The sequence below is a fragment of the Wyeomyia smithii genome, chromosome 2, assembly GCF_029784165.1.
Source record: "Wyeomyia smithii strain HCP4-BCI-WySm-NY-G18 chromosome 2, ASM2978416v1, whole genome shotgun sequence".
Classification (NCBI taxonomy): Eukaryota; Metazoa; Arthropoda; class Insecta; order Diptera; family Culicidae; genus Wyeomyia; species Wyeomyia smithii.
The window spans coordinates 212,785,468-212,810,865 of NC_073695.1; the positions used below are offsets into that span (position 1 = coordinate 212,785,468).

The 25,398-nt window shown below is 40.1% G+C and overlaps 1 protein-coding gene across 4 annotated transcripts in view; it reads left to right on the top strand.

Moving 5' to 3' along the window:
* Positions 1 to 25,398, top strand: part of LOC129723742 (tyrosine-protein kinase receptor) — a 71,169-nt gene that overhangs the window by 27,608 nt on the left and 18,163 nt on the right. For 3 of the 4 annotated variants that reach the window (XM_055678139.1, XM_055678140.1, XM_055678141.1), the window contains exons 2-9: positions 7,974 to 9,518; positions 18,578 to 19,186; positions 19,248 to 19,329; positions 19,448 to 19,609; positions 24,485 to 24,642; positions 24,716 to 24,882; positions 24,946 to 25,133; positions 25,196 to 25,361. In XM_055678139.1, coding sequence (XP_055534114.1) covers positions 8,781 to 9,518; positions 18,578 to 19,186; positions 19,248 to 19,329; positions 19,448 to 19,609; positions 24,485 to 24,642; positions 24,716 to 24,882; positions 24,946 to 25,133; positions 25,196 to 25,361 — 2,270 coding nt within the window. In that variant the 5' untranslated portion in view covers positions 7,974 to 8,780. Of the gene's footprint in view, positions 1 to 7,454; positions 9,519 to 18,577; positions 19,187 to 19,247; positions 19,330 to 19,447; positions 19,610 to 24,484; positions 24,643 to 24,715; positions 24,883 to 24,945; positions 25,134 to 25,195; positions 25,362 to 25,398 lie in introns of all 4 variants that reach the window. The other variant, XM_055678138.1, reaches the window with a different exon arrangement.

Sequence of the window (25,398 nt, forward strand, 5' to 3'; positions counted from 1 at the left end):
CACCAATTAACTTCTCCAATGCAAACTCGCAGTTAATTTACACATTGACGACTATGCGTGAAAATCGAAAACCATCCGCATTACTACATCGTATCACATATAAATGTAGTCGCTACACGGAGTTGCTTCTTCTCAAAAACATGAACCACGGAAAACATCTGCGAACAACTCGGATCAATTATGCACTACTCTGCCCATAATTCAAAAATTGGCTAATATACCATTTTTACCAAAATCGAGAAAACAGTTTCTCGTGATGGTACACACCCTAAACAAGGTCCCTACGGAAGCCGATTGTCAAAACAATGCATTTGGGAAGGCAGCAAACGTGAAACAATTTTGGCCAATATCCAAAATAATTGAGAATTTAGCTGATATCCAATATCCAATATGAACCTGTAGCATGTTCACGAACCAGTGTATTATTACTAAACTGTGTTTCTTCTAACTTTCGAAAGTGTGTTGTAGCTTGGTGGTTACTGGCGACAGGTGAGCGATCGTAAGGCCCTTGCATCAAATTTGACTTTTTCACGAAGAATATTTGATGCTACAAGAATTTATTTGTTGTACTGCGAAACCCAATGATCAAAACGTGTGACTATTTCCTTCTGTCATAAATCTTTACATTTAAAAAAATGATATTCAGCTCGTTGGTTAGGAGGAATATTAATAAAGAGAAGATTCAGATTTCATTTTGGATTTGATGAGAAAAAATAGGAAAGTGGATTGTGAGATTACCATGAATAATAATATTTTCGTTATATTATTATATTGCTGCACGTAACAATTGTCTCGTCGTCCTTTTCATCCTCACTTGTGCTTCCGTGTTGTTTTATTAAATTTAAAACCATTTTCATCACCAATGAGCACGGTATAATTCACATCGTATGGATATTAGCCAAATTGCACACCGTTTTGTCAACTGACCTTTCGTTTATAATTGAAAAAACGGCTACTGTGTTAAAAATACGTTGCGAATGGAATTTTTCTACAGATTTCTCTGTTTCAACTCAACGGCAAGGTTCCAGCATATATGAAGGGTGATATACTCAATAAAAAAGTTGTCATGAACAGTCAAAATATGTTGTACCGACAAAAAACTTTCAAATGCGTTTTTCTCGATTTGATGCCTATGGCATATTAGCCAATTTTTGAATTATGGGCAGTACTTTGCTTCATATCTTTGTTGAAAACTTACCTTTAATTGTTGTTGAAAAAGGCCAAATCACTTAATTTTGTTTAAACAATTGACTCAGCTCATCGAGCGGCCATGACAGTTCAACCGAAATATAAACAACGAACATTCCCGCATAATTTTACAATCTAACTCGCAATACGAAATCTGATTAGATTCATGCTTCACGATGTCTCGTGGTAATTTATGCGATGAAATGAGAAAGTTATTACCAAAACTAAGAGATTATCGACAGCGAGACCACGGAGGAGTGGAATGAATGCTGCTTGACAATCTAAGAGTTCAAGGTTCGAGTCCGGAAGGATACCCAAATATTACAGCGTGTGCTCACATGAAAAAAATGCTGAAAATTAAAGACTTCCATTTGTAATTTACTATTCCTTGTGCAATATGAATAGAAAGGGATAAAAAATAAATAAATAATTGCTACTGATCGCTGTTTTTTTATTAAAAGGAATGATTTTGGTCGCATGTTCTAATAAACGGAGACGTAGGAATATATGGCGAACTTCGCATAGATATCAAATAATTCGCCAATGTTGACTTATGAAGTCGCATTAGGTTATAAAAGAACCCGTAGTGTGTATTCATATGTCGCATATAGTTTCGTTTCAAATCGCAAATATGAAGTTGTGGAGTCGCATTGAATAATGAACCAACTCAGATAAGTAAACAAGCTTTAACAGTTAAAGTCGCATATATGAACTTTTTTCATCGTAAATGTGTTTTGATGTTTAAGAAATGCACGCATATCGCCTCCACTTTATGCGGATAAACAACTTTCGCAGCATCTTGTGCGATGTAATTATCACGTATAAATGCACGTACAATGCGATTACTGTTCGCGTTATACGCGTAAATTGGATGTCTGGGCATTGTGATTGGTATATTCCGTGCCTGCAGGCAGGCTTGTCATTCTCCTCAATATGTGGAAAGAGCAGAGTGAATATTCACCGCTCATTTCTTGTCCAGCATGAGCGTTGCGTGTAGCAACTTTTATTCTGCTTTGTGCTGTGTTTCTGCAGCTCACATATAAATTAATACACTTGTTCCTTACACGACAACTGAGCAAAACAAGAGTGGTGAATCATTCCGGTGAGAACACATAGAAGTGCACCACGGTACACACTGTTGAGTTCAATTCGATTTTGAAAAGCAAGCATGCGCGACGAGCGGCTGGATTACGTGTTTTCAGTTTTGATAGATAGAGCAAACAACGCAATCTGCTTTTCTACCTAGATGCTCCACCACATTTGAATGTTCCCTTAGGAGCGGCTCGAAACAGCGTCTGCTCTCTATGTTAGGAATGGCTGAACTACCATATTGCTAGTGCACTCAGGATTCTAAACACCGAAGCCAAAAACCTGGTTGTATTCGGGACTTGAAACAGCGGAACCATGTTGATCCTCCTGTAATCTCGAAATTATTTCGACCCAAAAAATTGATTTTGGAGCCATATAGTGTTTTCAACAAAGTTGTTCCGTTAATTATTCACCATTTTATAGAAATTGCATTTCAGTGACAATTTTTTTGAGTCAAAATAATTTCAGTCATATTTTTGCAGCTTTGCAAACAGTGTACCACGCATTGGTATTTCTCGGACATCACCGACGTCAGAACCTACCAATGCGCCAACATTGTTTCGATTAGTTCACCTAGTGATGGTTAATTGGTACCGGCGTTTAAAGTAATCCGACGTCGCTGAAAACTGCCGGAAGAGAGTGCGCCGATTGACACCCCTATCGAAGACTGAAATACCGTAAAAACAGCCATCAACGTCCTTGAGCATGTGGTTTGAATCCTGCGGAATACGTGGTTCGAAGAAAAGTGCGGGCAGGTGTTGGACGAGAAGAGTGCCGAGCGAAAAATAATGTTTCGTCAGGCCTGTCAGAACGTCAAGTGATATAGACTGGAGAGGAGTCCAGGAGAGCGCCGCCAGGAAGAGGAGAAGTTCGAACTAGAACAGTTGAGGCACTCTCAGAAGATACGAAGGTCCTATTACAAACGCAACGCTACTCCTACAGGTTTTGTGCCGCGAGCCACAATATGCCAAATTGAGGAAAGAAGTATTCTGGTGGACGTTCGTGAGATGACCGAAGGTTGGAAGCAGCACTTTGCCGAACACTTGAATGGCGTACAGTGAGAGAATCTAGAAGGCAAAGGAAATGACATTGTCAGTGCAGCAGAGGACGGGGATGTTCCACTCCCAACAATGGACGAAGTTAAGTATGCCATCGCGGCTGGAGGATAATAAATCGTCTGGCAATGATGATGTTGGAGTGTAGCTTATTAAGATGGATTCGGACTAACTAGTTGACTGGCTGGACTGATTATCAAGATTTGGGATACAGAACAGCTGCCGGAAAAGTAGATCCTTCTGAGGTTATCTGCACTGTCCACAAGAAGGCGACAAACTGAACTGTGAAAACTATCGTGCGGTCACTACTCTGAATACAACCTACAAAGTTGTTTTTGGATTCTTGGAAAGTTATCAAGCAGGCTTCGTAGAAGACTGGACAACAACAGGCCAGATATTCACTTTGCGACCGATCCCTTAAAAGTCCAGTGAACACAGAATCCCTACGCACCATTCATTCATCAGTTTCGAAAAGGCATATGGATGGTAACTTTGGACGATACCAGCCGAGAGATCCGGAGGCGTATTGTCTACGGAAGTCGTGCCTAATATTGGCATCGCCGCCGTACTAAAACATGGCATCGACTGTGTCTTTTTAAGCGGTCGAGTAATGACTATCGTCGGCGATTTCGGATAGACCTTCGAAGACATCCTAAAATTTTTTGGAATTTCTTGAATTCTAAACGGAAACGTGCTACAATTCTCGCAAACGTATGCCTCTATGATTTAGAATCTAAATCCGATTCTGATACGTGTGAAATGTTTGTACAGTTTTTCACTTCGGTGTTCGCTGATAAAACATCTACTCTCGACGCTAGGACTCCTGCAGAGTCTGATCCCGTCGATTTAGTAGACCTGGATTTATTACACATCTCTCCTGACATGATAAAAGCTGCTGCAAAGAATATTAAAACACTCGTACTCTGCAGGACTCGACGGAATCCCGGCAGTTATAATAAGTCGTTGTGTACACGCTTTAACCGAGCCCCTATGCCACATTTACAACATTTTTTTCGAGCAAGACAAGTTCCCCACAGTTTGGAAACAAACTCACATGTTCCTGTAAAACGATGATCGCCGACTCGTTAGGAACTACCGTGGCATAACCAGTCTTTCTGCTTCATCCAAATTATTCGGAATCATCGTGAGTACTTCTAAGCTCTTACGCACAAAGAGTTATATTTTTAGTGACCAACACGGCTTTATGCCTGGTCACTCACTAAGTACTCATTTGCTTGTTTTTACTTCGAGTTGTATATCGCACAAGGAACAAAATGCTAGAATCGATTTATACAGTTTTGAAAGCAGCGTTTGATCGGATTGACCATGAAATATTATTAAAGAAATTCTTCTGGCTTTGTGCATCGCAGAGGTTTGTCGGTTGGCTTAGCTCATACTCATGTGATAGAGTTCTACGGGCAAAGCAAAGCAAAGACTCGAACCTACGACGACTGGCTATAGAGTTCTACGAGTACACATTAATTCCTGCTGTCCGTCACAGTTTTCAAATACCTCTGGCGTTCCACAAGGTAGCAACTTAGGATCTTTGCTTTTTACGCTGTTCTTCAATGATGTTTGCTTACTGCTGGATGTTGGCTGTAAACTAGTTAAAGCAGATGATCTTAAGCTGTATTTGATAATACGTTCAATCGACAACTCTCGACGGTTACAAGGCCTTTTGGTTAAGTTTGGTTAGCGTCAAGACCTTTTACTGCAGAATGATTCCAATTGTATTCAACTATCAAATTGATAATCAAGACCTAACATGTTTTGACCACGTTAGTGACCTTGGAATTTTCATGGATACCAACAACTTACGTTCAATCTACATCGTTCAAACATAATCGCTAAAGCCACGAGACAACATGGTTTCATTTCGAAAATTGCTCGCGACTTTATGGATCCTCATTGATCATTCCTCGAGAATGCTAGCTTGGTTAGGTGCCTCCAAAAACTAGTATGGAAGTTTCGTGACCCGATTAACCTACCTCGATATTCTGACCGTTTCAGACTGAGTTCAATTTGATAGTGAGGCTACATCTTAATGCTGTAACGCCCAATAAAGTAGAAGTAAACTCTTGGTTTCCAAATGAAAAAAAAAATCAGGAAAAACGTTACATATTTTGATCAACTGGAATAGAATCGCAAGCATATTGCAAAACAAACTTAATAGGGCGCTTTAAACTCAACCAACAAATTTCAAAATGTCCTAATTAGAGTTTTGCTGAAATTTGTTTTTATTATACCTTCGTTTTAACAATTCGCCATTTATAAAATTTGAAAAACAATTGCTAACAAATGAGAGTCATACCCACAACAAATAAAAACTGCATTAGTAATAATATTATATGGAAATAGAGACTGTAACTAAAAACCTGTGACTAGTTGATAATCTATATTAGAAAGATTCCAAATAAGAAACAATTTGTATCGCATTTCTCATATTTTTGAGATGATATAACTTACACAGATGACTTTTACGCGATAACAGGCAGCATAGTAGAACGGGTCATTCATCATTTCTGAAGAATTCAAACATTTTGCTACTGTAATCCAAACCCACACTGTGCTGACATTTAGAACTAACTTTCACAAGTGCTACCTCTGTTTGTCTGTGCTAACGCCTACGGTAACGCTGGTGACAAGTGCTATTTATTACCTCGTACAATAACGGGGCAACAATGTTCGTTCCACAGACACAGATCTGACTAAATATCTGGAAAATAACAGCACCGAACATCGTACGCATTCAACTTGCCTCGGAATTCGTGGGAAATGTCTCTTGCACCCACCACCCGCCAACCACCGCTGGGCAGCTATAAGTGCATGGGTTTTCCGCGGAACCGCTCACGCTAGGCAACCACCGACGACGACACGGTGTTGAATGAAAAATCCGACAGCACCGTTCGCAATCACAAAAGACAGCCTGTAGGTATGTTGGGTACCCAGCTGACAGCATGCGAGAGAGAGAGCATCCGGGAGCAAGGACAAAATCCAGCAGCCAGAGCAGTGATCTGCTACAGAGAGAGAAAAAAAACTCTGATGCGGAAAGCGCGGAAGGATGCTGGAATTTACGTTTCAATGGCACTCGTACCTTCGTCCTGAACGCAAACATTCGACACTGATAACAGCCTGCCGTGGTGTGCGTGCGGGAAAGTTCCCCACCCGCGCTGATGGCATGGAGGCAGACAGCTTTCGGATGCTGTTTCGAAGCTGTGCGTTGCAAAGTTCAGCGCCGGGACTGATTACCGATTGAACAATGTTAAACGGGTTTTATTTTGCGGATACATTTTAGCATACACATTCAAAGCTTACAGAACATCGATAGTAAATAAAAACTGTCTTAGCATGAATTGTAGAAAACTAATAATAATGCGTTGCAGTTTGCATGAAAATATCATTTGTAAAGGGTTTTGAACAATATCTGCTAACTACTTTGGAAAAAGTTTGAAAAGCAAGATGAAAATCGGGATGAAATACAGGACAACAATTTTATTAACAGCTTCGCCGCATTTGAATGATTCCTTTCGAAAAAAAAAACATCGTGATTTTCCCACAAATTGCATTTTTCCCTGAAATTATGACAATAAATGAAAATTTTTGTACTGTACTGAATCATGCATCAAGTTGAAGTCTAACGTTAACATTCAATCCGCAAAGCCAATTTTTACTGATAACACTCCTTTGAGCAGCAATTCCGGAATTACCATCGAGTATCGCTTCGATCCGATTGATACCGTTTCAAACAATCCACAATAAAAACAAAATCCAGTTATCTATCCCGCTGTGATCCTAAGTGGACCCCGATACGGAGGACAATAAGCGTACGTGAACCTCCAATCCTTGGTGGTAAGAGCATAGTGCTACGGGTGGAAGGCCAGTATGTCAACGGTTCATGGAAATAGAGGGAGGGAGGCGCGATAGATTTTCCTTTTACATCATTGCCGATTCGCTGAACATTTCGAAGTAACAAAATACGGGAGAACGCGCGCTTAGCCGAGAGAAAAAGTAAAAAGAGAGAGTGTGTGTGTATGTGGATGAGAGAGAGAGAAAGCTGAAAGTTTACAGAGCCAGTTGCTTTCTGGCAGCAAATCCACAGCATCCCTTTTTGTATGCTGGCAGGTCTGAATCTTCGCACAGGCAGCAAACGCGAGAGCACTTATCGCTCACAGGAGCTAGCCATCCAGCAGCAGCAGAAGCAGAAGCTGCTTTTAGAGCATCGCGTGTGTGAAAAGTGAAAAGTGATCCCCGATTCATGAAAAAGGCGAAAAAATTTTCCTGCACAGCAAGTGCGGAATGGACTCGAAACGCCATTAAATCGTCGCGTGCGTGCGGTTGTGAAGGCGATCGGAGCTAAGCCAGGTTCAGTGTGATCGGATATCGTGGGTGCTAGAAAGGACTGTCCCGATAACGCGTGAACTGTGCCCATTTGCTTGCGATAGATCTCGAACGTGTAGACTTTTGCGTTTCTGCCTGGTCTTTTTCCTGGTTGGTGAGGCGAAGAAAAAAAAACGGACGGGGCGTCGACTTGTACGGTGCGAAGGAACTTTTCCCTTTCGGAACATCCTTGCGCCGTGGTCAAAGTGAATCTCGTCGAGATGAAAATGGGGAAATCACGGATTTCTCGGTGATTTTTTCTAGGGAGGGGATCTAGTGATGTAAAAAGTTATCGAAAATGGAAGCTTTGTTGGAAAAAGGATAACTAGCTGAAAAGCATGCACCAACATGAAAGTGTTAATTATGAGTGATAAGAAATATTTCTAAGTGGAAAGAAAAAATCTTTGCGGCAGAAATCGGTGTTACGCACTATCATTTTGTCTAGCAGTGATGAGATGGTCGCTGATAAGTCCTTCCATTCGACGATGAGTGATGGCGACGAGAAAAAGAAGAAGTATGGTGTTCATAACTGAAGCTCGGCCGCCTCAGCGAAGATCCAAGAGAAAACTGCAAGTGTAAATCGAACACCACAAAATGAAGTGTGAAATAATCTCCCAGTATAATTCCAAAAAACATTGTTTCATAATGTCCCAAGGGATAACTATTGTGACCATAAATCTATCCGATAAAATTTCCAGCTGAACATTTTTCCATCAAAAAACAGTGCGAGTACTACAGCAGGAGTAAAGGAAGTCGAAGAAAAAAAAAGGAGCCGTCGTAGTGGAGAAGCAGGCTGTGGAGTTGCAGGAGCGCAAGGATTTTCATCTGTAAGCTCCTCCGATTTTCGAAAGTATACACACACAGCATCCACCACCCATCGTCATCTACTCGGCTCTCGAAATCTTCTGCCGAATCTCTCTGTCGCTCTCGTGCTCGCACCATCCTTTCGCGAACCAACACCAATGCAACCGCATACCAACACTACTGGTGCGAACTTCGCGGAGAGTACTGTGAGAAGGTAAAATACTAAAAATCAGCCACAACAACAATAACAACAAAAACCTCCAAAAAATGCCAAAACCTACGACTTACGGATTAACCTTAGCGTCATTGCTGGATGCTGGTAGGTGGCGAACGCTAGAGCTGATAGTTCTAGTTCTAGTATGCCTTCTGGACCAGGCGGCAGGGCAGCGACCGCTTAGCAATGCTACCTTCGGTTCATCGCACAACTCAACGGGTGTGATCAATGTCCTGCAAACCTCGACAACCAGACACCCACCGGAGCTGGAGGCAGAACACCACCAGCATCCGGCGCACAGTAGCAGTGCCAGCAATCAGATCGTCGAGGACAACGTTAGTGGTGAAAATGGCATTCCACCACCGCCACCCAGCATTAACGAAATCACGTCCGAAACGGGGCCCCGCAATGGGGCTCTTGATATGGTCCAGCGCAGTCGGAGTATCAACCCTTACTTTCCGACGCCGGCATCTGCGCAAGGATCCGGCGGCGACGATGGACACAACAGCCAACGAAATTTACCGTTCAACCCACGGCGACGAAAACCGATCTCCGGGATGTCCGAGCTGCGTAAATTCAACCAGCAGAAAATGGCCGCAGCGGCCGCTAATGAGAACGGCATCGAGCGGGGGAACGACAGCAGCTACTCGCGGCAGCACTTTCTCGGTAGCGGTAATGTCGGCATGCCGGTGCAGTCACCCGGTTGGGGTGGGCAGCGACGCGGCCGGCCGTACGATAACCGGCAGGGAGACGATCCATTGCGGACGATCCGGGAGAAGTTTAACAATGAGGTGAGTACCTTTGGGATTCCTAATGAAAACTGTCTTTATTTTTATTTCTGTTGCCTGGAAAAAAAGTATTATTCGTTTTAAACACTTCTGAATCTTTACACACAATGTTTTTAATTTTTACATTATGTTTGATTATGTTATTATGTATTATGTTGATATTATGTACTAGTTTTGAGAGCATCCCATTAAAAATGTACACATTGTTAGTATTTATCAAGCAGCAAAAATTCGGAATACAAATGCTTGACAAAAGTTCAAAGCCATAAGCGCCAAGCCTCAATCAGGTCTTCAATCTAGTTCTTATAGGTCAAACTTTTAATTGCAACTCTCAAGTGGAAGCTTGAAAACTTAAAGCCTAAGATCCAAGTTCTAGTACTGAATTTCAACTCTCTTATCTCAAATTCTAACTATTATTTATTATAATTTGAGCCAAAATTTTTAAATCCAAAATCCCTATTCAAAATATTTTTAGTTGTGAGTCCCCAAATCCAACAGGTTTTGTTTGGTATGTTCAAAACTGTGATACTAAGTGTCAAGCCAAACCAAGTGACATGTCAAAGTTTTACATCAAAGCAAAAAAGGTAAAAAAGCAAACTATAGGTGAACATATTCAAATCAAAATTCATGTGCCGTAACCTGGGATGACTGTGCTCAGCGGGGTGGTTATGATCACTTTACTCCTTTTTGGAATTTGTGAGATATAGTGCTTGGAATTTGTTATAATACCCACTGATTATGTCGTAACATGTCTACGTCTACTGCTTTCCATGCATTTTTCGCTTATTATTAAATGTTTTCATGGGAAAATTTCAATTGAAAATAAAGTGGATTTTTCTGCATACAAACAGGTTCGAACAGATACAAAATACAAAATTACAAAATTACATTAGTTCTTGAGATGAATAATCGTTATAATGATAACGATTTTCCTCATTGTTTCTGCATTTTTTTCCTAAAAGCAATTCAAGAATTAATAAGTTCAATGGCGTAATGTATGCTTTTTGAACGACACGACATCACCTGCTTTGAAAATATTATCTATTGGGCAAATCACATTTCATGTAAATATGTTTTTGGTTATTTTAAACCCCTTTTCCCCTCCGTGGATAACACTGGTAAACACAGGGGTGACAATGTGCAGCTCGATTTTACTATTTTCGGGTACGTTACGTACTGCCAGTTTTACATCATAACACCCATCAGCAATCATTTATTTTTGTTCGAGTAACTCGAAACGAGGTACGCAATCTTTTATTTTTCCTAACCCACTTAAAGTGTTTTAGGATGCCTAATTTGGTAAAAACAATGGAGTTTTATTCTGAATTCATAAAAAATTAAGTAATCAAAGTCACCCTGGATTGCAAATTGATGTTAAACACAGAATTGTTACTAAACTTTTCAGGCAGTGAATCAATAACAATTAAAAAGACATTGGATTTGTTTCAATGACGACTCTGGTTTTATTCATATGCATTCGGTTCCACGTTACTGGCACCAGCGTCAGTAAATTCTGTTGCTCGCTATCGGTTGCTGACGGTGATGAGGGATGCACGAGCCTTTGATACGCACCGACTCGCGAAAGTAATCAACTGAAAAAACTGATCGTTTTCCCAAAACCGAAGTCTACCGAAACACTACGATTTTGTGTTATTATACACAATTATGGAACAATGATATTCTGATTTCGATCTCTGTCAATGTATTCATTACGCAACTATTGCGTTATCCTTTCGACACATTTGTTGTGCAAAGCCAGAGCATTTAATGTGCGTTTTGAGAGGACACATCGGTTGATGTAAGCTTGAACTTTTGCGTGTAGTGAATCGATCAGTTCATATTTGCATTAAGGGGGGGGGGGGGTGGTTAGGGTTTTGAAGGCAGAAAAAACAGGTTTTTACAGTTTTTTTTTTTGGCGTACGGTGAAAGTAAATTTATTTCTGATTATTGTACATTAAAGAGTAGTAATTGAACTATATTCTGTAAAATATTGGTTGAAAAATATTGAAAATTGACCGAATGGTAGCAATTCTTCGCAGGCGCCTTAGAAAAAATACTTTTTGCGGTGCACGTCATACCTCAGCACTGGATCATCTGAAATGAAATAACCAAAGTTTTTCCTTTGGTTTTAATGTCCCTCTAGGTATCTCTGTCGAGTTTTTCAATTTTTTTTTTTAATTTTTGAACTTTTTACAAGACTTGAAAGTGAAAATACCGATTTTTGGCCTAAATTCATGACTATTGTTGTTAATAATAAAAAAAATAAAATCAAAAACGAAAAAATCTCAACAGGGTTACCTCATAAATTATGGAAGGAAATACTGTAAAAAATTTGAGAACGATCGGTTGAATAGATTTTGAGATACAGAGTGCACCGACTCAAAAAACATCGATTTGAGAAAAACGCGTTTATAGTTTTTCGAAGCGAAAAGCCCCCGATAAAACTTAGTAAGCTATTTATTTTTTATTTTACTCACATAGAATCATCAATGCCGGGACCATAGAGTATAGAACTTTCGTCAAGAATGTCAATAAAAAAAATCACTTTTTTTTAACCCTCAAAACCCATCCCCCCCCCCTTAACCTAGTCAGTACCAAGATCATCAGTATTGATTACTGCTTGCACTGCTTCACTACAAATCATCATGATTTTGAGCCGTCCAATCCATGCGACAAATGTTGCCTTAAATAGACGCAATATTGATGTGGTAACGCACAGTCCAACTTTTGCGTGTTCATTATAAAAATATCAGAAATTTTTTAACACAATATGTTCTTAAAATCTTTAAGAAATTTTGAAAAAGTGATCAGTCACTATGATACTAATCATTGACATTTAAATCATTTATTTCTTTTAAATACAATGGGATGGGGTGCAAATAACTTGGTTCATGTAGATATTTTTCGAAACAGTAATATAAATGAGTACTGGTACATATGTTCCCCAAAAAACTTCTATGGCTATGAATTTCTGTCGATTGCTTTATGAAATAATTCCGAGAGTTTGACTACATGGAACAAAAATATCAATCACAGCTACTCAGGAAATGATTTCTATTTGAGATCAGAATCTATTCATTTTAGCTCACTCATAGTGCTGGATCTTTTTCTTGATTCCTTCCATCAAGCTTAGCTTAGTTAGCTTTGAACTGCATCTCGTTGAAACTGTCTTTCGTGTCTTCTTGAGGTTCCACTTGTCGATAGCCCAGTATTCTAAAGGGCGGAAGGGCTCTGGTGTGTTGGTAAGGTTCATATCCTGGCACAACCTGGACGTTATTCGCGGCATACCACTCCATGGCATTTTTCCGTAATCGCCAGATTCCAACGCCGGCCAAAACAGAACGGAACAACTGTGTTACTTGAGGAAAGGCAACAAACGTTAATTCAGGCACTCCTGCACATGAATTTCCTGATTGACGGAACCTTTCGCGATAAAAATGTTACTCTTCAAACCACAGGAACAGAAATTTCTTTGCAAATTTCGACAGCTTAATGTGTTTGAAAATCTCTCCAACCTTTCCTTTTCCAATATTCCTGTCCAGGAAGCTGTTTAAAGTCTGCCTTGACGTAAGTTTCATCATCCTGTACCACGCAATTAAACTTCGTCAGCATCTTCACGTACAGCTTTCTCGATCGTAGTCTGGCCGACTTCTTGGTTACCGTCACGTTTTGGAGTCACCACCATTTGGAGGTAGACATTCAGGTTCGTTTTTTAGCTCGATTCACAGTTGTAGATGACACTCCCAGCTTGTTTGCGACATGTCGGACGGAAAAGTTGGAATTTCGCTTGAAACTGCTGGTCACTCTATTCGTCGTTTTTGCGGCCTTCGAATTTCGATTTAACCCCAATCCTGTCTTCCTAGCAGTCGACAAACGTTCTCCAAACACTTTTATTACGTTAGTGACGGTTGAGTTGGCCACATTCAACAATTTCGTCGAGTTTGCGAGTAGTCCGGATTTTCGCAACGCCCGAGCAAAATTTTTAAGCGTTGCTTCTCTTGCTTCGACATCAATTTCACAACTGAAGAACAAATGTCAAACATAAGGCAAAACAACACACACATCTTTTAAATGAGGGGTGTTCGGTTTTTTTTATACACGAGGAAAAATAACACGGCAAATTGAAGTTGAACAATTTTGAGCGTTGAAATAAACTTTATTGTAATTTACTGGCGAATCGTCAATATTATATTAAAGACCATACTCGAAAAAAATTCAACAGACAAAAATGATCATCAAAAGTTCATTTTAATTTGAATATTTTTGAAACTCTTAGGTAGGGTTGTCGATATTAGAAATAGAATATCGATATTTGCTTTATCGATATTAAAAGCAGCATCGATATTGTAACTGATGTTACGCGCCGATATTGATATTTTATCGATATTTTCCTTTATATATTTTTTGTTTGGCTTTTAGTTAGGCCTGAAACAAGCTGAACGCCAACGTGAGCGATCGGGCGAGATTCTTGCCGGAGGTTAATAAATAGCCGTGAGAAGAGTTTTTCAATAACCTACGGCAAGAATCTCGCCCGATCGGTCGCGTTGGCGTTCAGCATGTTTCATGCCTTAGTATTGCATATTCTGGCGAAGTGTTTGCTATTTCATCTCGTCCGTTAGGACAGCGGGCCGATTACTGATCGCTTTACGCAAGGTGCATTTTCCAATCAGATTAAACCGACGTTTCGTGAGCCGCGTCTCCTAATCGTCACTGATCCATTGACTAATCACCAGCCAGTTACTGAAGCATCCTACCTGAACATTCATGTTATCGCTCATGTAACACCGATTCTTGACTGAAATTCATCGATTCTGCCATCCCAATGCAACACCAAGGCATCGCATTTGATCGGTTTAATGTGGTGGTTATTGCCCCGAGAATGTTCCAACTTTTTTAATCTATCTGAAAAACCTCAATTAATCAGACTCAGCCTTTCTCATTCAGACTTATTATTTGTAAAAATAGATTTAAATGAAGGCTTAAATCCAATAAAGGTATATTCACTCTTTGGGTTTTTAAATATTGATGTTGTAATTGAAGTATAAAATATGAAATTTGACGTAATGTTAGCGCTTAAAAATAGCGAAATAAAAGAAATCACTCTTAATTTCGAACAATTCAATCACGAGCGATACCGGGAACGTTCAAATAGTACTACACCACATTTAAATCATGTTGAGGCCATATATATTGATCAAAGCAGGTATAGTGTTGAATAGTCTTTGAATTTCTTTTCTTTCCAAAACTTTTGAACAGCATATCAAATTGTTCTGAAGTTTGTTGTTTGTAAGTTTGAGAGATGACTCGTTTGTATGACACTAGTTATGTTCAAATAAGTCGTGTATTACTTGAGATAATAGACTTTCGTTGTTTTAAAAATTGAATACATAACGGTTGCTTAAGTTCGATTATAATTAAATGAAAAGGGAACGTATAGGGCAGCCAAACGTTGAAACCGCGAGTTCAATCATAATTCATCAGTTAACCCTTAACTAGCCCGTTCATCTGATATCAATATTGTTCAAATCGGTTGTGTAGTTTTTAAGATAAAGAAGTTTTGTGATTTTCACATTTCGATACATTACAGACGAAGTTACAGACCGATTACAGCAAAATTCAATAGAGTGTTATGAGGCAGCTACACCTTTCATTTGACACTAATTTTGTGGAAATCGGTTCAACCATCTCTGAGAAAAGTGAGTGAGTCCAAGTAGTCTTCGGAATATGTTTCTTTTCATAGCTGGATTTCACATTTTTAAACATAACAGACAAAGTAATAATCCGTTTGCAAAACGGATAGGGTCTTATCGGGCAGCAAGACCTTCTATATGACACTGATTATATGAAAATCGGTTCAGCCATTTCTGAGAAACATGAGTGAGATTAAATAGTCTCCAGAACACGTTTCTTTCCATAACTTCTGAACCACATATTCAATCTTCATAAAAATCAAAAATTGAGAGTTTTTTGGTAGTCCGTTCTTATAAAACCAATTTTGTTCAAATCGGTTGTTCCTGAGATATTGATGTTTCGTGATTTTTACATTTTGGTGAAAAGAAATCAGATTACAATAAAATTCAATAGGGTCTTATAGGATAACTAGACCTTCCATTTGCAATTAATTTCATTGAATCGAGTGAGATTGGGAGAGCGTAACGCACACACATATACAGAATATGTTCAGCTCGTCGAACTGAGTCGAGTGATATACGACATTCGGCCCTTTTGAGCACTTTTATACCTTTAGTTCTTGCAGTGATTGCTATACCTCTCTAAGAGAGAGGCTATAGGAGAAAGGCAAAAGTGAAATGATAGAAATGACTTTTTATTTCAACTTCAATCCTGAGCAAGGCCGCAAACATTGAAATAGTACAAAATCAAATTTAAACGATGTTGAGGCCACATATTTTGATCATAGCTATAGTTTTAAACAGTCTGCGGGTTACGTTTCTTTCTATAACCTTCAAACCGACATGTTTAAACGTTATGAAATTCATTGTTTGAGGGTTTTTTAATTTGAATTCAACTATGTTCATAGCTTCTGAGATATAAGAGCGATTTTCACATTCTGACGCAGCGCCAAAACTAAAAGTTTGATCACAATGAAATGCTATAGCGACCTAAGCGGCAAATAGACCTTTCATTTGACACCAAGATAGAAAGAATTGGTAAGACCATCTCTGAGAAAAGTGAGTGCGTACACACCCACACACAAACATATACACTTATACATGCATACATGCAGAAAATGCTCGATTCGTCGAACTGAGTCGAGTAGTATATGACATTCGGCCATTTGGATCACTTTTCTACCTTTTAATTAGCCAGTGATCGTTGGAAGAAAGTCAATATGTTTACTTTTATTATGTGATTTCACATCTTTATAAACAACGGACAAAGTTACAATCCGATTACAATGAAATTCAATAGCAACCTATGGGGCAACTAGACCTTTCATTTGACACTAATTTTGTGAAAATTGATTCAGCCATCTCTGAGCAAAATGAGTGAGTTTAAACAACCTCAGGATAACTTTTCTTTACATTACTTTTGAACCATATGTTCAATCATAACGAAATTTAAGAGTTAAGGGTTTTGAAGACAGCCCGATCATTTGAAATCAGTTTTATTGAAATCGGTTTTGTGGTTTCTGAGATATTGATGTTTCGTGATTTTTACATTTTGATACATAACCTCTAAACTCAAAATCCGATTACAATGAAATTCAATAGGGTCTTATGGGGCAACAAGACCTTTCATTTGCAATTAATTTCATGAAAATCGGTGCAGCCATCTCTGAGAAAAGTGAGTGAGAATAAAAATCTGCACATACACACACACACACATACACACACACATACAGAAAATGCTCAGCTCGTCGAGCTGAGTCTAGTGATATATGCCATTCGGCCGTTGGGACCACTTTTATACCTTTGGTTTTTCCAGTGATTGCTATACCTTTCTAGGAGAAAGGCAAAACGATAACTTCCTCATTCTGCTCAAACTTCTACCCAGAGAACTTTTTTAGCTTGTTTAAGTTTGAAAATTAAAAGAGCCGTATGGGACCATATCTCAGCACAATTCGACCCTATTTGGCCTTGGCGACGGTAGAAGTGGGAGCCGAAGCGTTGTCATGGTGAAAAAGCATTCCTTTTACTCTTCAAATGGGGTATTTCGGCATCGAATCGGTCCAATAATAATATTGGCATAGTAGAACCCTGTAATCGCTTTGCCCTTTTTCAGATAGTCGATGTAGATCACATCATGTGAATCGCAGGAAACTGTGACTATCACTCTTCCGGCTAATGGGACAGCCTTCGCCTTCTTTTGAGCATGTTTCCCGGGTAAACTCCGTTGTTTCGATTGTTTTTCGGTCTCTGGTGTGCACCAGTAGTTCTATGTTCCGTCAACAGTGGTAAAACAACGTAGAAGCTTCTTCGGATTCCATTTAAACAGTGTCAAACACTGCTGTGAAGTGGTCTCTCGGTTAATGTCTCTGGCTTGTTGTTCAGCATGGGTAAACGCGGCATCGCCATCGGAGGAGAAGACTCACCGTACACAACATCCAAGCGTTCTTCGATTTCGCTGAGCGATTCCCTTCCTAAAACAAGAACCATTCTGCATTTTATAAAATCCGCGGTCGTTCTCGTTTCGAAAGTAAGACTAACTCCACTTTTCAGCTCCTGCTGTACTTTACAGTCACACGAAAAAAATAGATGACCCAACGCCCTCGCCTTTTTTCAAAAGGACAGGAGCTAGGAGCTAGTAGTATGAACGAATCGAGTGTAGTTTCTTGATTGCCTTTGCCATAGCTGCTGAAAATTAACAAATAATGCTGTAAACTTTTCCTGTACACAACAGAGTTGTGATTATTAATGCAATTCACCCCCAGGTGGTAGAGCAATCGCAAAAAAATCGTTAAAAATAATCCATATTTTTGCGAACGTTTTGGAAAACGTCCAGCAATATAAGTATACCTAAATGTAATCTTTCATATAGCGAATTTTTCTTATTCCACTGGATCTAAGTCATCCTATCCAGGAATAAAGAAACGATATTCCAATATACGATTAATAATAATATTAGTTTTACTGCCATATTTACACCTACCAATTTTTTTAATTGAAATTCGCTACCGTAAACCGTATTTTCAAAATAAATATAGGGAGAAATAATAGATATATAATGATATTTCAAACAAGCCTGAAATGTTTTTAAGAAACACTTCAAAAACATTGTACTGAATTGATCCAAATAAAAAAAAAAGATTAGAAGTTTTGATTCAAATCAGTTCACGTTGAATTTTTATTTAGTATTGATTTAATATTAATATAATAATAGTTATTGCCCAAGATGATGCAAAACTGATTTTAGTCAATTTAAAATATATTAATAGTTCGCTGCATGGTGTTCTCAAAGTGTTTTTGTTATATTTTGGAAATTATACTTTTCATATTTTTTTCATTTTTTATTAGTTCTTGTAAGTTTGTCAAAACCTATATATTTAGACCCAACCATAAAATAATAACAAATCTAACTGTGTTTATTTTCTAACTTCCCAGCGCTGGCACAATCCAATGATCGATCGCAGCGAAATCGACGACATTCTCGGCGTAAAGTGCAACTTCGAAACCGAGTGCGCCTGGACCTGGGATGAACACGACCAGAACGGTTTCCAGGTGGTAACCGGTGCCAACCTAACGGAATCGAACCGTACCGGCTTGATGCCGGGACCTCCAGCGGACGCGCTGAGCGATGTCAATGGACACTTTCTGCATCTGCGGCTCACCGTGGACAGTACGCCGCAGATCCTAACGTCACCGGTGTTTGCGGCCACGAGAGAAAACTGCTATCTGGAAATGTTAACCCACCAAAGTTCGATGGGTTACGGTAGCTTAAGAATCGTGATCGAAACTATGGGGGCCCATGAATCTTCGTGGGTACCAGCGGAGATAATGGGTAACGATCTCCGGCGATGGCAGCTGAATACGTTTCGAATCGATCGGATTTCGAAGGATTTCAAAATACTATTCGAGGTGGTACCGCATAAGCTTGGTGGGCAAGCTAGGGGTCATGTCAGTATCGATAACCTACGGATGGTGAACTGCTTCCCGGATTCGATGAATACGAATAACTGCAGCTTCTCGCAGGTTCGCTGCACAGCGAATAAGGTACGTCAGAAGACGACATTTTGCACCACACAGTGTAATTAATTTCGCTTTTATAATACAGGCTCCGGTTTGCATCAAAACACCAAAGATTTGCGACATCACCGTCGATTGCGACGAAGATGAGGACGAGACTCTCAACTGCGGTATGTTTTTAAACTGTTTCCTATTCGCGCTGGCCGCGATTTATGCAGTAGAGAGAAAAAAAATATTTCACACTGTCAACAAGTGTCGCCAATGATCATCATTTATCTACATCCGCAGACAAAATCCCGTTCGGTGGCAGGTGCGATTTCGAAAGCGGCTGGTGCGGCTGGCAGAATTATGGCAATGCAATACTGTCGTGGGCGCGCCATACAGGTCCAACGCCAACGGAGAAAACTGGACCGGATATGGATCACACCCACGAGGGAACCAACGTGACGGGTGAGTCGGCGGAAATGTTTTTTCTTTATAAAATGAATAACCAACAAAGCAAATAATCTAAATTATCACACAAAAAATACTTTTGTCAATTTCGTGATTAAAAACGCAAACTTTGGCAGCTGTTGAAATTTTTCGCTAGTTCAAGCACCAGAGTATTAACGAATCAATCTTGCGCAATGCCGGAAACATTAAATGCTTGCGGAAACGGCTTGGGAAACGTGATCCGAATTATTTTTTGCCTCCAATGTGCTTCAAAAAACAGGAACCGTCGAAATGTCACCGGATTAAAGGCATAATATTGAAAGGTTAAAATTATAAAAACTGTCGCAAAAAAGTAAATTGCACTTCGGTCGATGAAAAATAATAGAGAACGGCGGTCGGTAGAAAAGTCTTTTGTAGTGTGAATGACAAACAATTTCGCCCATTACGACAGATCGTTCACTGAATTACGTGAACAATTCTCGACTACCTTGTGATAAGGTCGTATGTCTAAACGTAAACAAAACGAATGAGAGTTATATCCCTTGAACTTCACAAGCCCAAATAATTTCTGACTCGTTTTGTTTACGTTTAGATATACGACCTTATGACACAGTACTCCAGAATTCTTCAGCAATAGTAGCGAGTAAAGTTGTCACGCATGGCACACGCTTCCGTAGCAGTACTCAATGTAAGAACATTTTCCACCTAATGCTTTAATTCAACCGAAATGAAAACTGCCAAATTATGGTATCGCTTAAAAATCAATTCCAAAAATATTGTATGCTTTTCCAGTGTTCAAAATTTAAATGACTTCTTTCTAATCGCGAATTTGTTTATTCCACGGAGTTAGTGGAAATCTACGCGAGAATAGAGAAGCGAAATTGCGATTTACGATGCAAGAACGACGCCAGATAGCCCCAGGTGGGCTCTGCGAATAAAGAAATTCGCTATAATTCACGCTCTGATCGTCTGAGCAGGACAAATTAATGTCATTCACAATGCAACTATAGAAAACACGACAAAAAATACACACGACGCAGCTAAGCAACATCTACAAACAATTAACGTTTTGTGTTATTCCGTGTATTCTAACGACGGAATTTGAAAACCAAAACGTTCACTATTTATAGACGTTGCTATGCTACATTGTGATGTTGTTATGTATCTCATTCTGGTGCTGCGATTACCTCCAAGAGATGTCTGGATAAGCTGTATCCACTAGGTATCTGCTATCATCCGTTGGAAGCTGGATATGTTGTTATTATGTTTTTCACTCCGTTACTGTGATTGATAACAACTACACCTGCAGGGGATGTCTAAATGGGCTTGGCCATTATCGCTCTGTGAAGCTAGATTGCTTCGGTGGTTATGAGATTACCAAAACATGATTCGATTGCTCAGAAGAAAACTGGAGTCAGCGTGAAAGAGGAAGTTGATTAACATCACTAATTTAAACTTATTTGAATGGAATCGTCGAACAAAAACCAGAGCACAGAAAAAAATTACAGAAAGCTTAGGAAAAGACTTAAAATGTTGTGAGATTGAAAATTGGTTATTGCTCCAGATTTTGCGGCCAACTGTTTTATCCTTTGGTACTGAATTTGACCAATGACCTGTTTTTTTTGTAAAGTGGTCAATCTCTTCATGAATGGTTAAGATCAAACTGGACAACGGCTTTTTTCCATATAATTTTAAGGTTAGGTTTCTTTTCACTGGACGATTTTGAGCATAGAAATCACAGCTTCCTCCCAATAAATATAGCTCGAATTGCTAATCTATGCATGCGTCAGCCTTGCAAACAATCGATCAAAGTTTCACACACAAAATTCGGGTAAAATTTGAGCACGAAGTTTCACTTTAACGGTTTCAGAAGACGCAAACAAGCAGTATTTCTTTAAAAACAAAGACCTGTTTTTGGTTACATTATCGGTCTCTTCACGAGAGTACAGCTTGTTATCTGATTGATCTAAACTTTATCATAAAAATGAGCTATAACAATCAGACAGATTAACAAAAATATTGAAATTGTTAGTAAAAACAAGCAGATTTTTTTACAGTGTTATGGTCATCGCAGTGATTTCAAGACTGTAATGAAAATGATAGAATTAAACATCTGTGGTTTTATAAACTATGGTTATTGGTGTTTCCTATATCCAAAACTTCGAGGATCGAGGTCTTGAAACATTAACGAAAAAAAAGCAAAGTCTTGGTGCTACATTCCGATTCGGAACTCGACCTTCTGGTTATTATGCACAGACTTCGCAGCCAACAGTTAAATGCACAGGACAATTGCGGGGCTAGCGCTACGATCCTCTTGACACTAACAGTCTCTCCCGAGCCCCGTACCTCAGGACCAGCTGGGAAATTTGACGAACAAGAGCTCCACAATTTCGAAGCATTGAACATTTCGCACAGTCATTATGATTTGAACAGGTCATTATTGTCTCATTTCGCTTGGCTACTGTGATCAAATCACAATGAACATTTTCGCTGTCAATCGTGTTTGATTACGGGTTGTTTTCCCGTCTCGTGTTCATCAGTTCATTCCAGATGAAACTGATGACTGTTTTAATTGACAGAACGACTGACGTAAAATATGACTCTTTTCTTTTTTTTCGTTCGAAATTTGCACCGCTACACGTCATCTAGTGATACTTTTCGATCGCGTAAGCAAGACTAGTACACTTCGAATAAAAACTTGGGTAAATTGAAATCAATCACCGCTTGCAATGGCCGTGTCTCCATCAAAGCCCAAAGTTATTTTCAATAGAAATTCGTCAGCCGATGGTGATATTGTTAACCTGCGCTTTCAATTGAGCTTCAGCTTTTAAAATTAATGCAAGATCATTCGAGCAGTTTTCATGTGACTCACAAAATGCTTGAAAAGGAAACAAATAAGTTGTAATTGGAAGTGGAAGTTGACGTCACTATCGCCTGAAGATTTTCGATAGCAAACGTCTTGTCATGCTCTGTTGACGAGAGTACAGCTTATAATTCACGTTGTGACACTCATACATTAAAAGGTTATATTCAGTGCAACGCAACTGATAGCTTAGTCACACACACTAACGTTCGCTTAAAAAAAACGGATTTATTTTGGATGGTCATAGAAAACAAACTAAGACAGATAATTGGGTTTAAGCAATTGCCCATGGAAAGTAATTATATAAGCTTATAAATTCTAAGCCCTTGTGAGTGGCATTCCGGTAATTAACCGGAGCGCATGCGTGTAGGCATGCTTTTGAGTTCTTTCTCCGTTTTATTTATCAATTCCTCCTCAGTTTTCGCGACAAAATTGTTGGAGTAGATCTTATGCTTCAGGTTTGCCCAGAAATTCTCGATGGGACGCAGCTGAGGGACGTTGGGCGGGTTCGTCGACTTAGATACCACATCAATATTCAGCTGCACCATCTCCTCCAATGATTGCTTCGATGGGCCGACGCCAGATCTGGCCAAAACACCGCGTCTTCGGCCTTATGGTATTTCTTGATGAACGACGCAACTTCCGGCAGGCATTTCGTACTATAACTTTCCCCGTTCACGGCCAGTACGGAGCGAAAGGAAGAGCGACCCCAACATCCCCTTCTTGCTGAATGTCAGCCACATCCACAGCGTTGGGTAACTTGGTGTGCGAAATTTATTTCACCTTGGAGCTCACTACATTTGTGGAGGAAGTGAAATACGAAGTGCCCTGTCAGTCGTTGCCATTCAGGATGCGATAGGTCTCGTCGTCCATCATCACCGTCACATCGCGATTCATTGCCTGCAACTCCGAAACCAGTGGACGGGACTGCTGCTTTCTGACAAGTATACCCATGTTCACCAAGTACTTCTTATCGCTCAGGGTCGTCGGCCGTCCGGAACGGAGCTTTCTTTCGATGCTCTATTTGTTGTCTAGTTCTGCCAAGATGCTGTAGATGCTGGAACGGGTGTATTCGGCGTCCGAAAAGTGCCAAACGATGTCTGTTTTCGACGCGGTGGGGTACCATTCTTCGAACGGAGTAGCTTCACTGGTTTTGCTATAACGGTTCGACTGATAGAACTGTCAAATTTTTTCTGCTTACCTATGGGTTACTATGATTGATGCTGTATGCATAGCACCGTCAGGGCGTGTGAAGGCACTTACCAATCAGACTAGTACCGTCATGGAGGCTAGTGCTATATCCATTCTAGATGCCGTTACGGCTGCTGAAGAGTAGCGATTCCACAGGATTGTCGTCCGGTATCCTCACGACCAGCACACCGCAGCTGATTGACTTTCACCAAGTGTGCAATGGAGCCATTAGACGTCGCCCGTCTGTACTCCACCGTAGATAGTAAGCAGCACCTTTGGTTCGAAAGCTCCAAAAATGCTCAACTCCTCCACGTTTTATCAGGGGTTTGTACAGCGTCAACTTTACGCATCGTTTCAAAGTGAAAAGGAGGCTCCTTTTTAGCCTGGACACGTCTCTAGATATATTTGCTGATGTTATTGTCGGTGGGCACTTTTAATTCATCGCCGTCTATGGAGACCTGAGACCTTGAAGCCTCGCGGTCGCTTGTATTTCATCTTCGACGCATTTATCCGGAGTCCGATTCATCTGGCTTCGGGCGATGGACGAAAGTCTTTTTCATCGTTGCAAAGTTACGAGTTATGATGTTGAAATCATACGCAAAGCTCAAACACGGAACCGATCTTGTGAAAATCGGGTCCCTCGTGCGATGCCCGCGATTCGTGATTCGTGTAGAGGGCTATGTTAAGTACATACTTAAAAGAACTAGGTAAAAAACGAAGGCCCAAGATGACTTTCCTGAGATAGAACAAATCTGTAAAGTTACCAATACAGAATTAAATTGCAATAAAACTTGACATAACTATTGAAACGTGTCACTAATCTACCAACATTATCGCAGGTTACTACATGTTCGTCAACATGAACCAACACGCAAACGACAGCGAGAAGAAGACTCTGGTGGGCCTCGCAAGTAACGCCATCATGAACAGCGTTATTTTTAATCCTCCACCGCTGGTGCACAGCAATGTGTCCTCGCCATATCGGAACTCCTGCGTGGTAAGTGCTATCCATTTGAATGACACAGCTTAGATAAAGTTAATTTCATCCGCTCTTTTCTCCTATATTCTAGGTTCGCTTTTACGTCCACCAATACGGCATGAATCCCGGAAGCATCAATCTATCCAGCGTGGAAATTAAGGAAAAAGAGAACGTTACCACCACACTCTGGTGGAGCTCCAAAAACCTAGGCGAGGATTGGGTCCGGGAGGATATTGTTCTACCAAATATTACCACAAAGTATGACTATCTATCAGTGGTGAAGCTAGTGAACTAATAATTTTCCCTTTCTGTTCCGCCTAGATATTACCTTCAGTTCGAGGCACGCATGGGAATGCGTATCTTCTCGGACGTAGCGATCGACGACTTTTCGCTAAGTCCCGAATGCTTCGGGCTTAACATTCCCGCCGATCATCTGCAGGGATACAACTACTGGGATCCACGAATCGGCGGGATCAAACAGCCGCACAAGGACTTCAACGGGAAGTCTTGTAAGTATCAAATTACTCTCACTCTGTTTCTGAATAAAAAAAAATCTAATACACTTCAACAGATATCGAGCTCAATACGTGCGGTGCGAAGGGGCAGCATGGTCCAACTCCGGCTGATTGTCTGGTTTCGTACAACAATACCGAAGCCTTCAACGCCATCAACGTGATCGATAGTCATCCTTTCAAGGGAATTCAAGCATGGAAGGTTCCCAACGAGGGTTACTATACGTAAGTTGGGCGGTTATACAATTGAATCTGAAGGTAA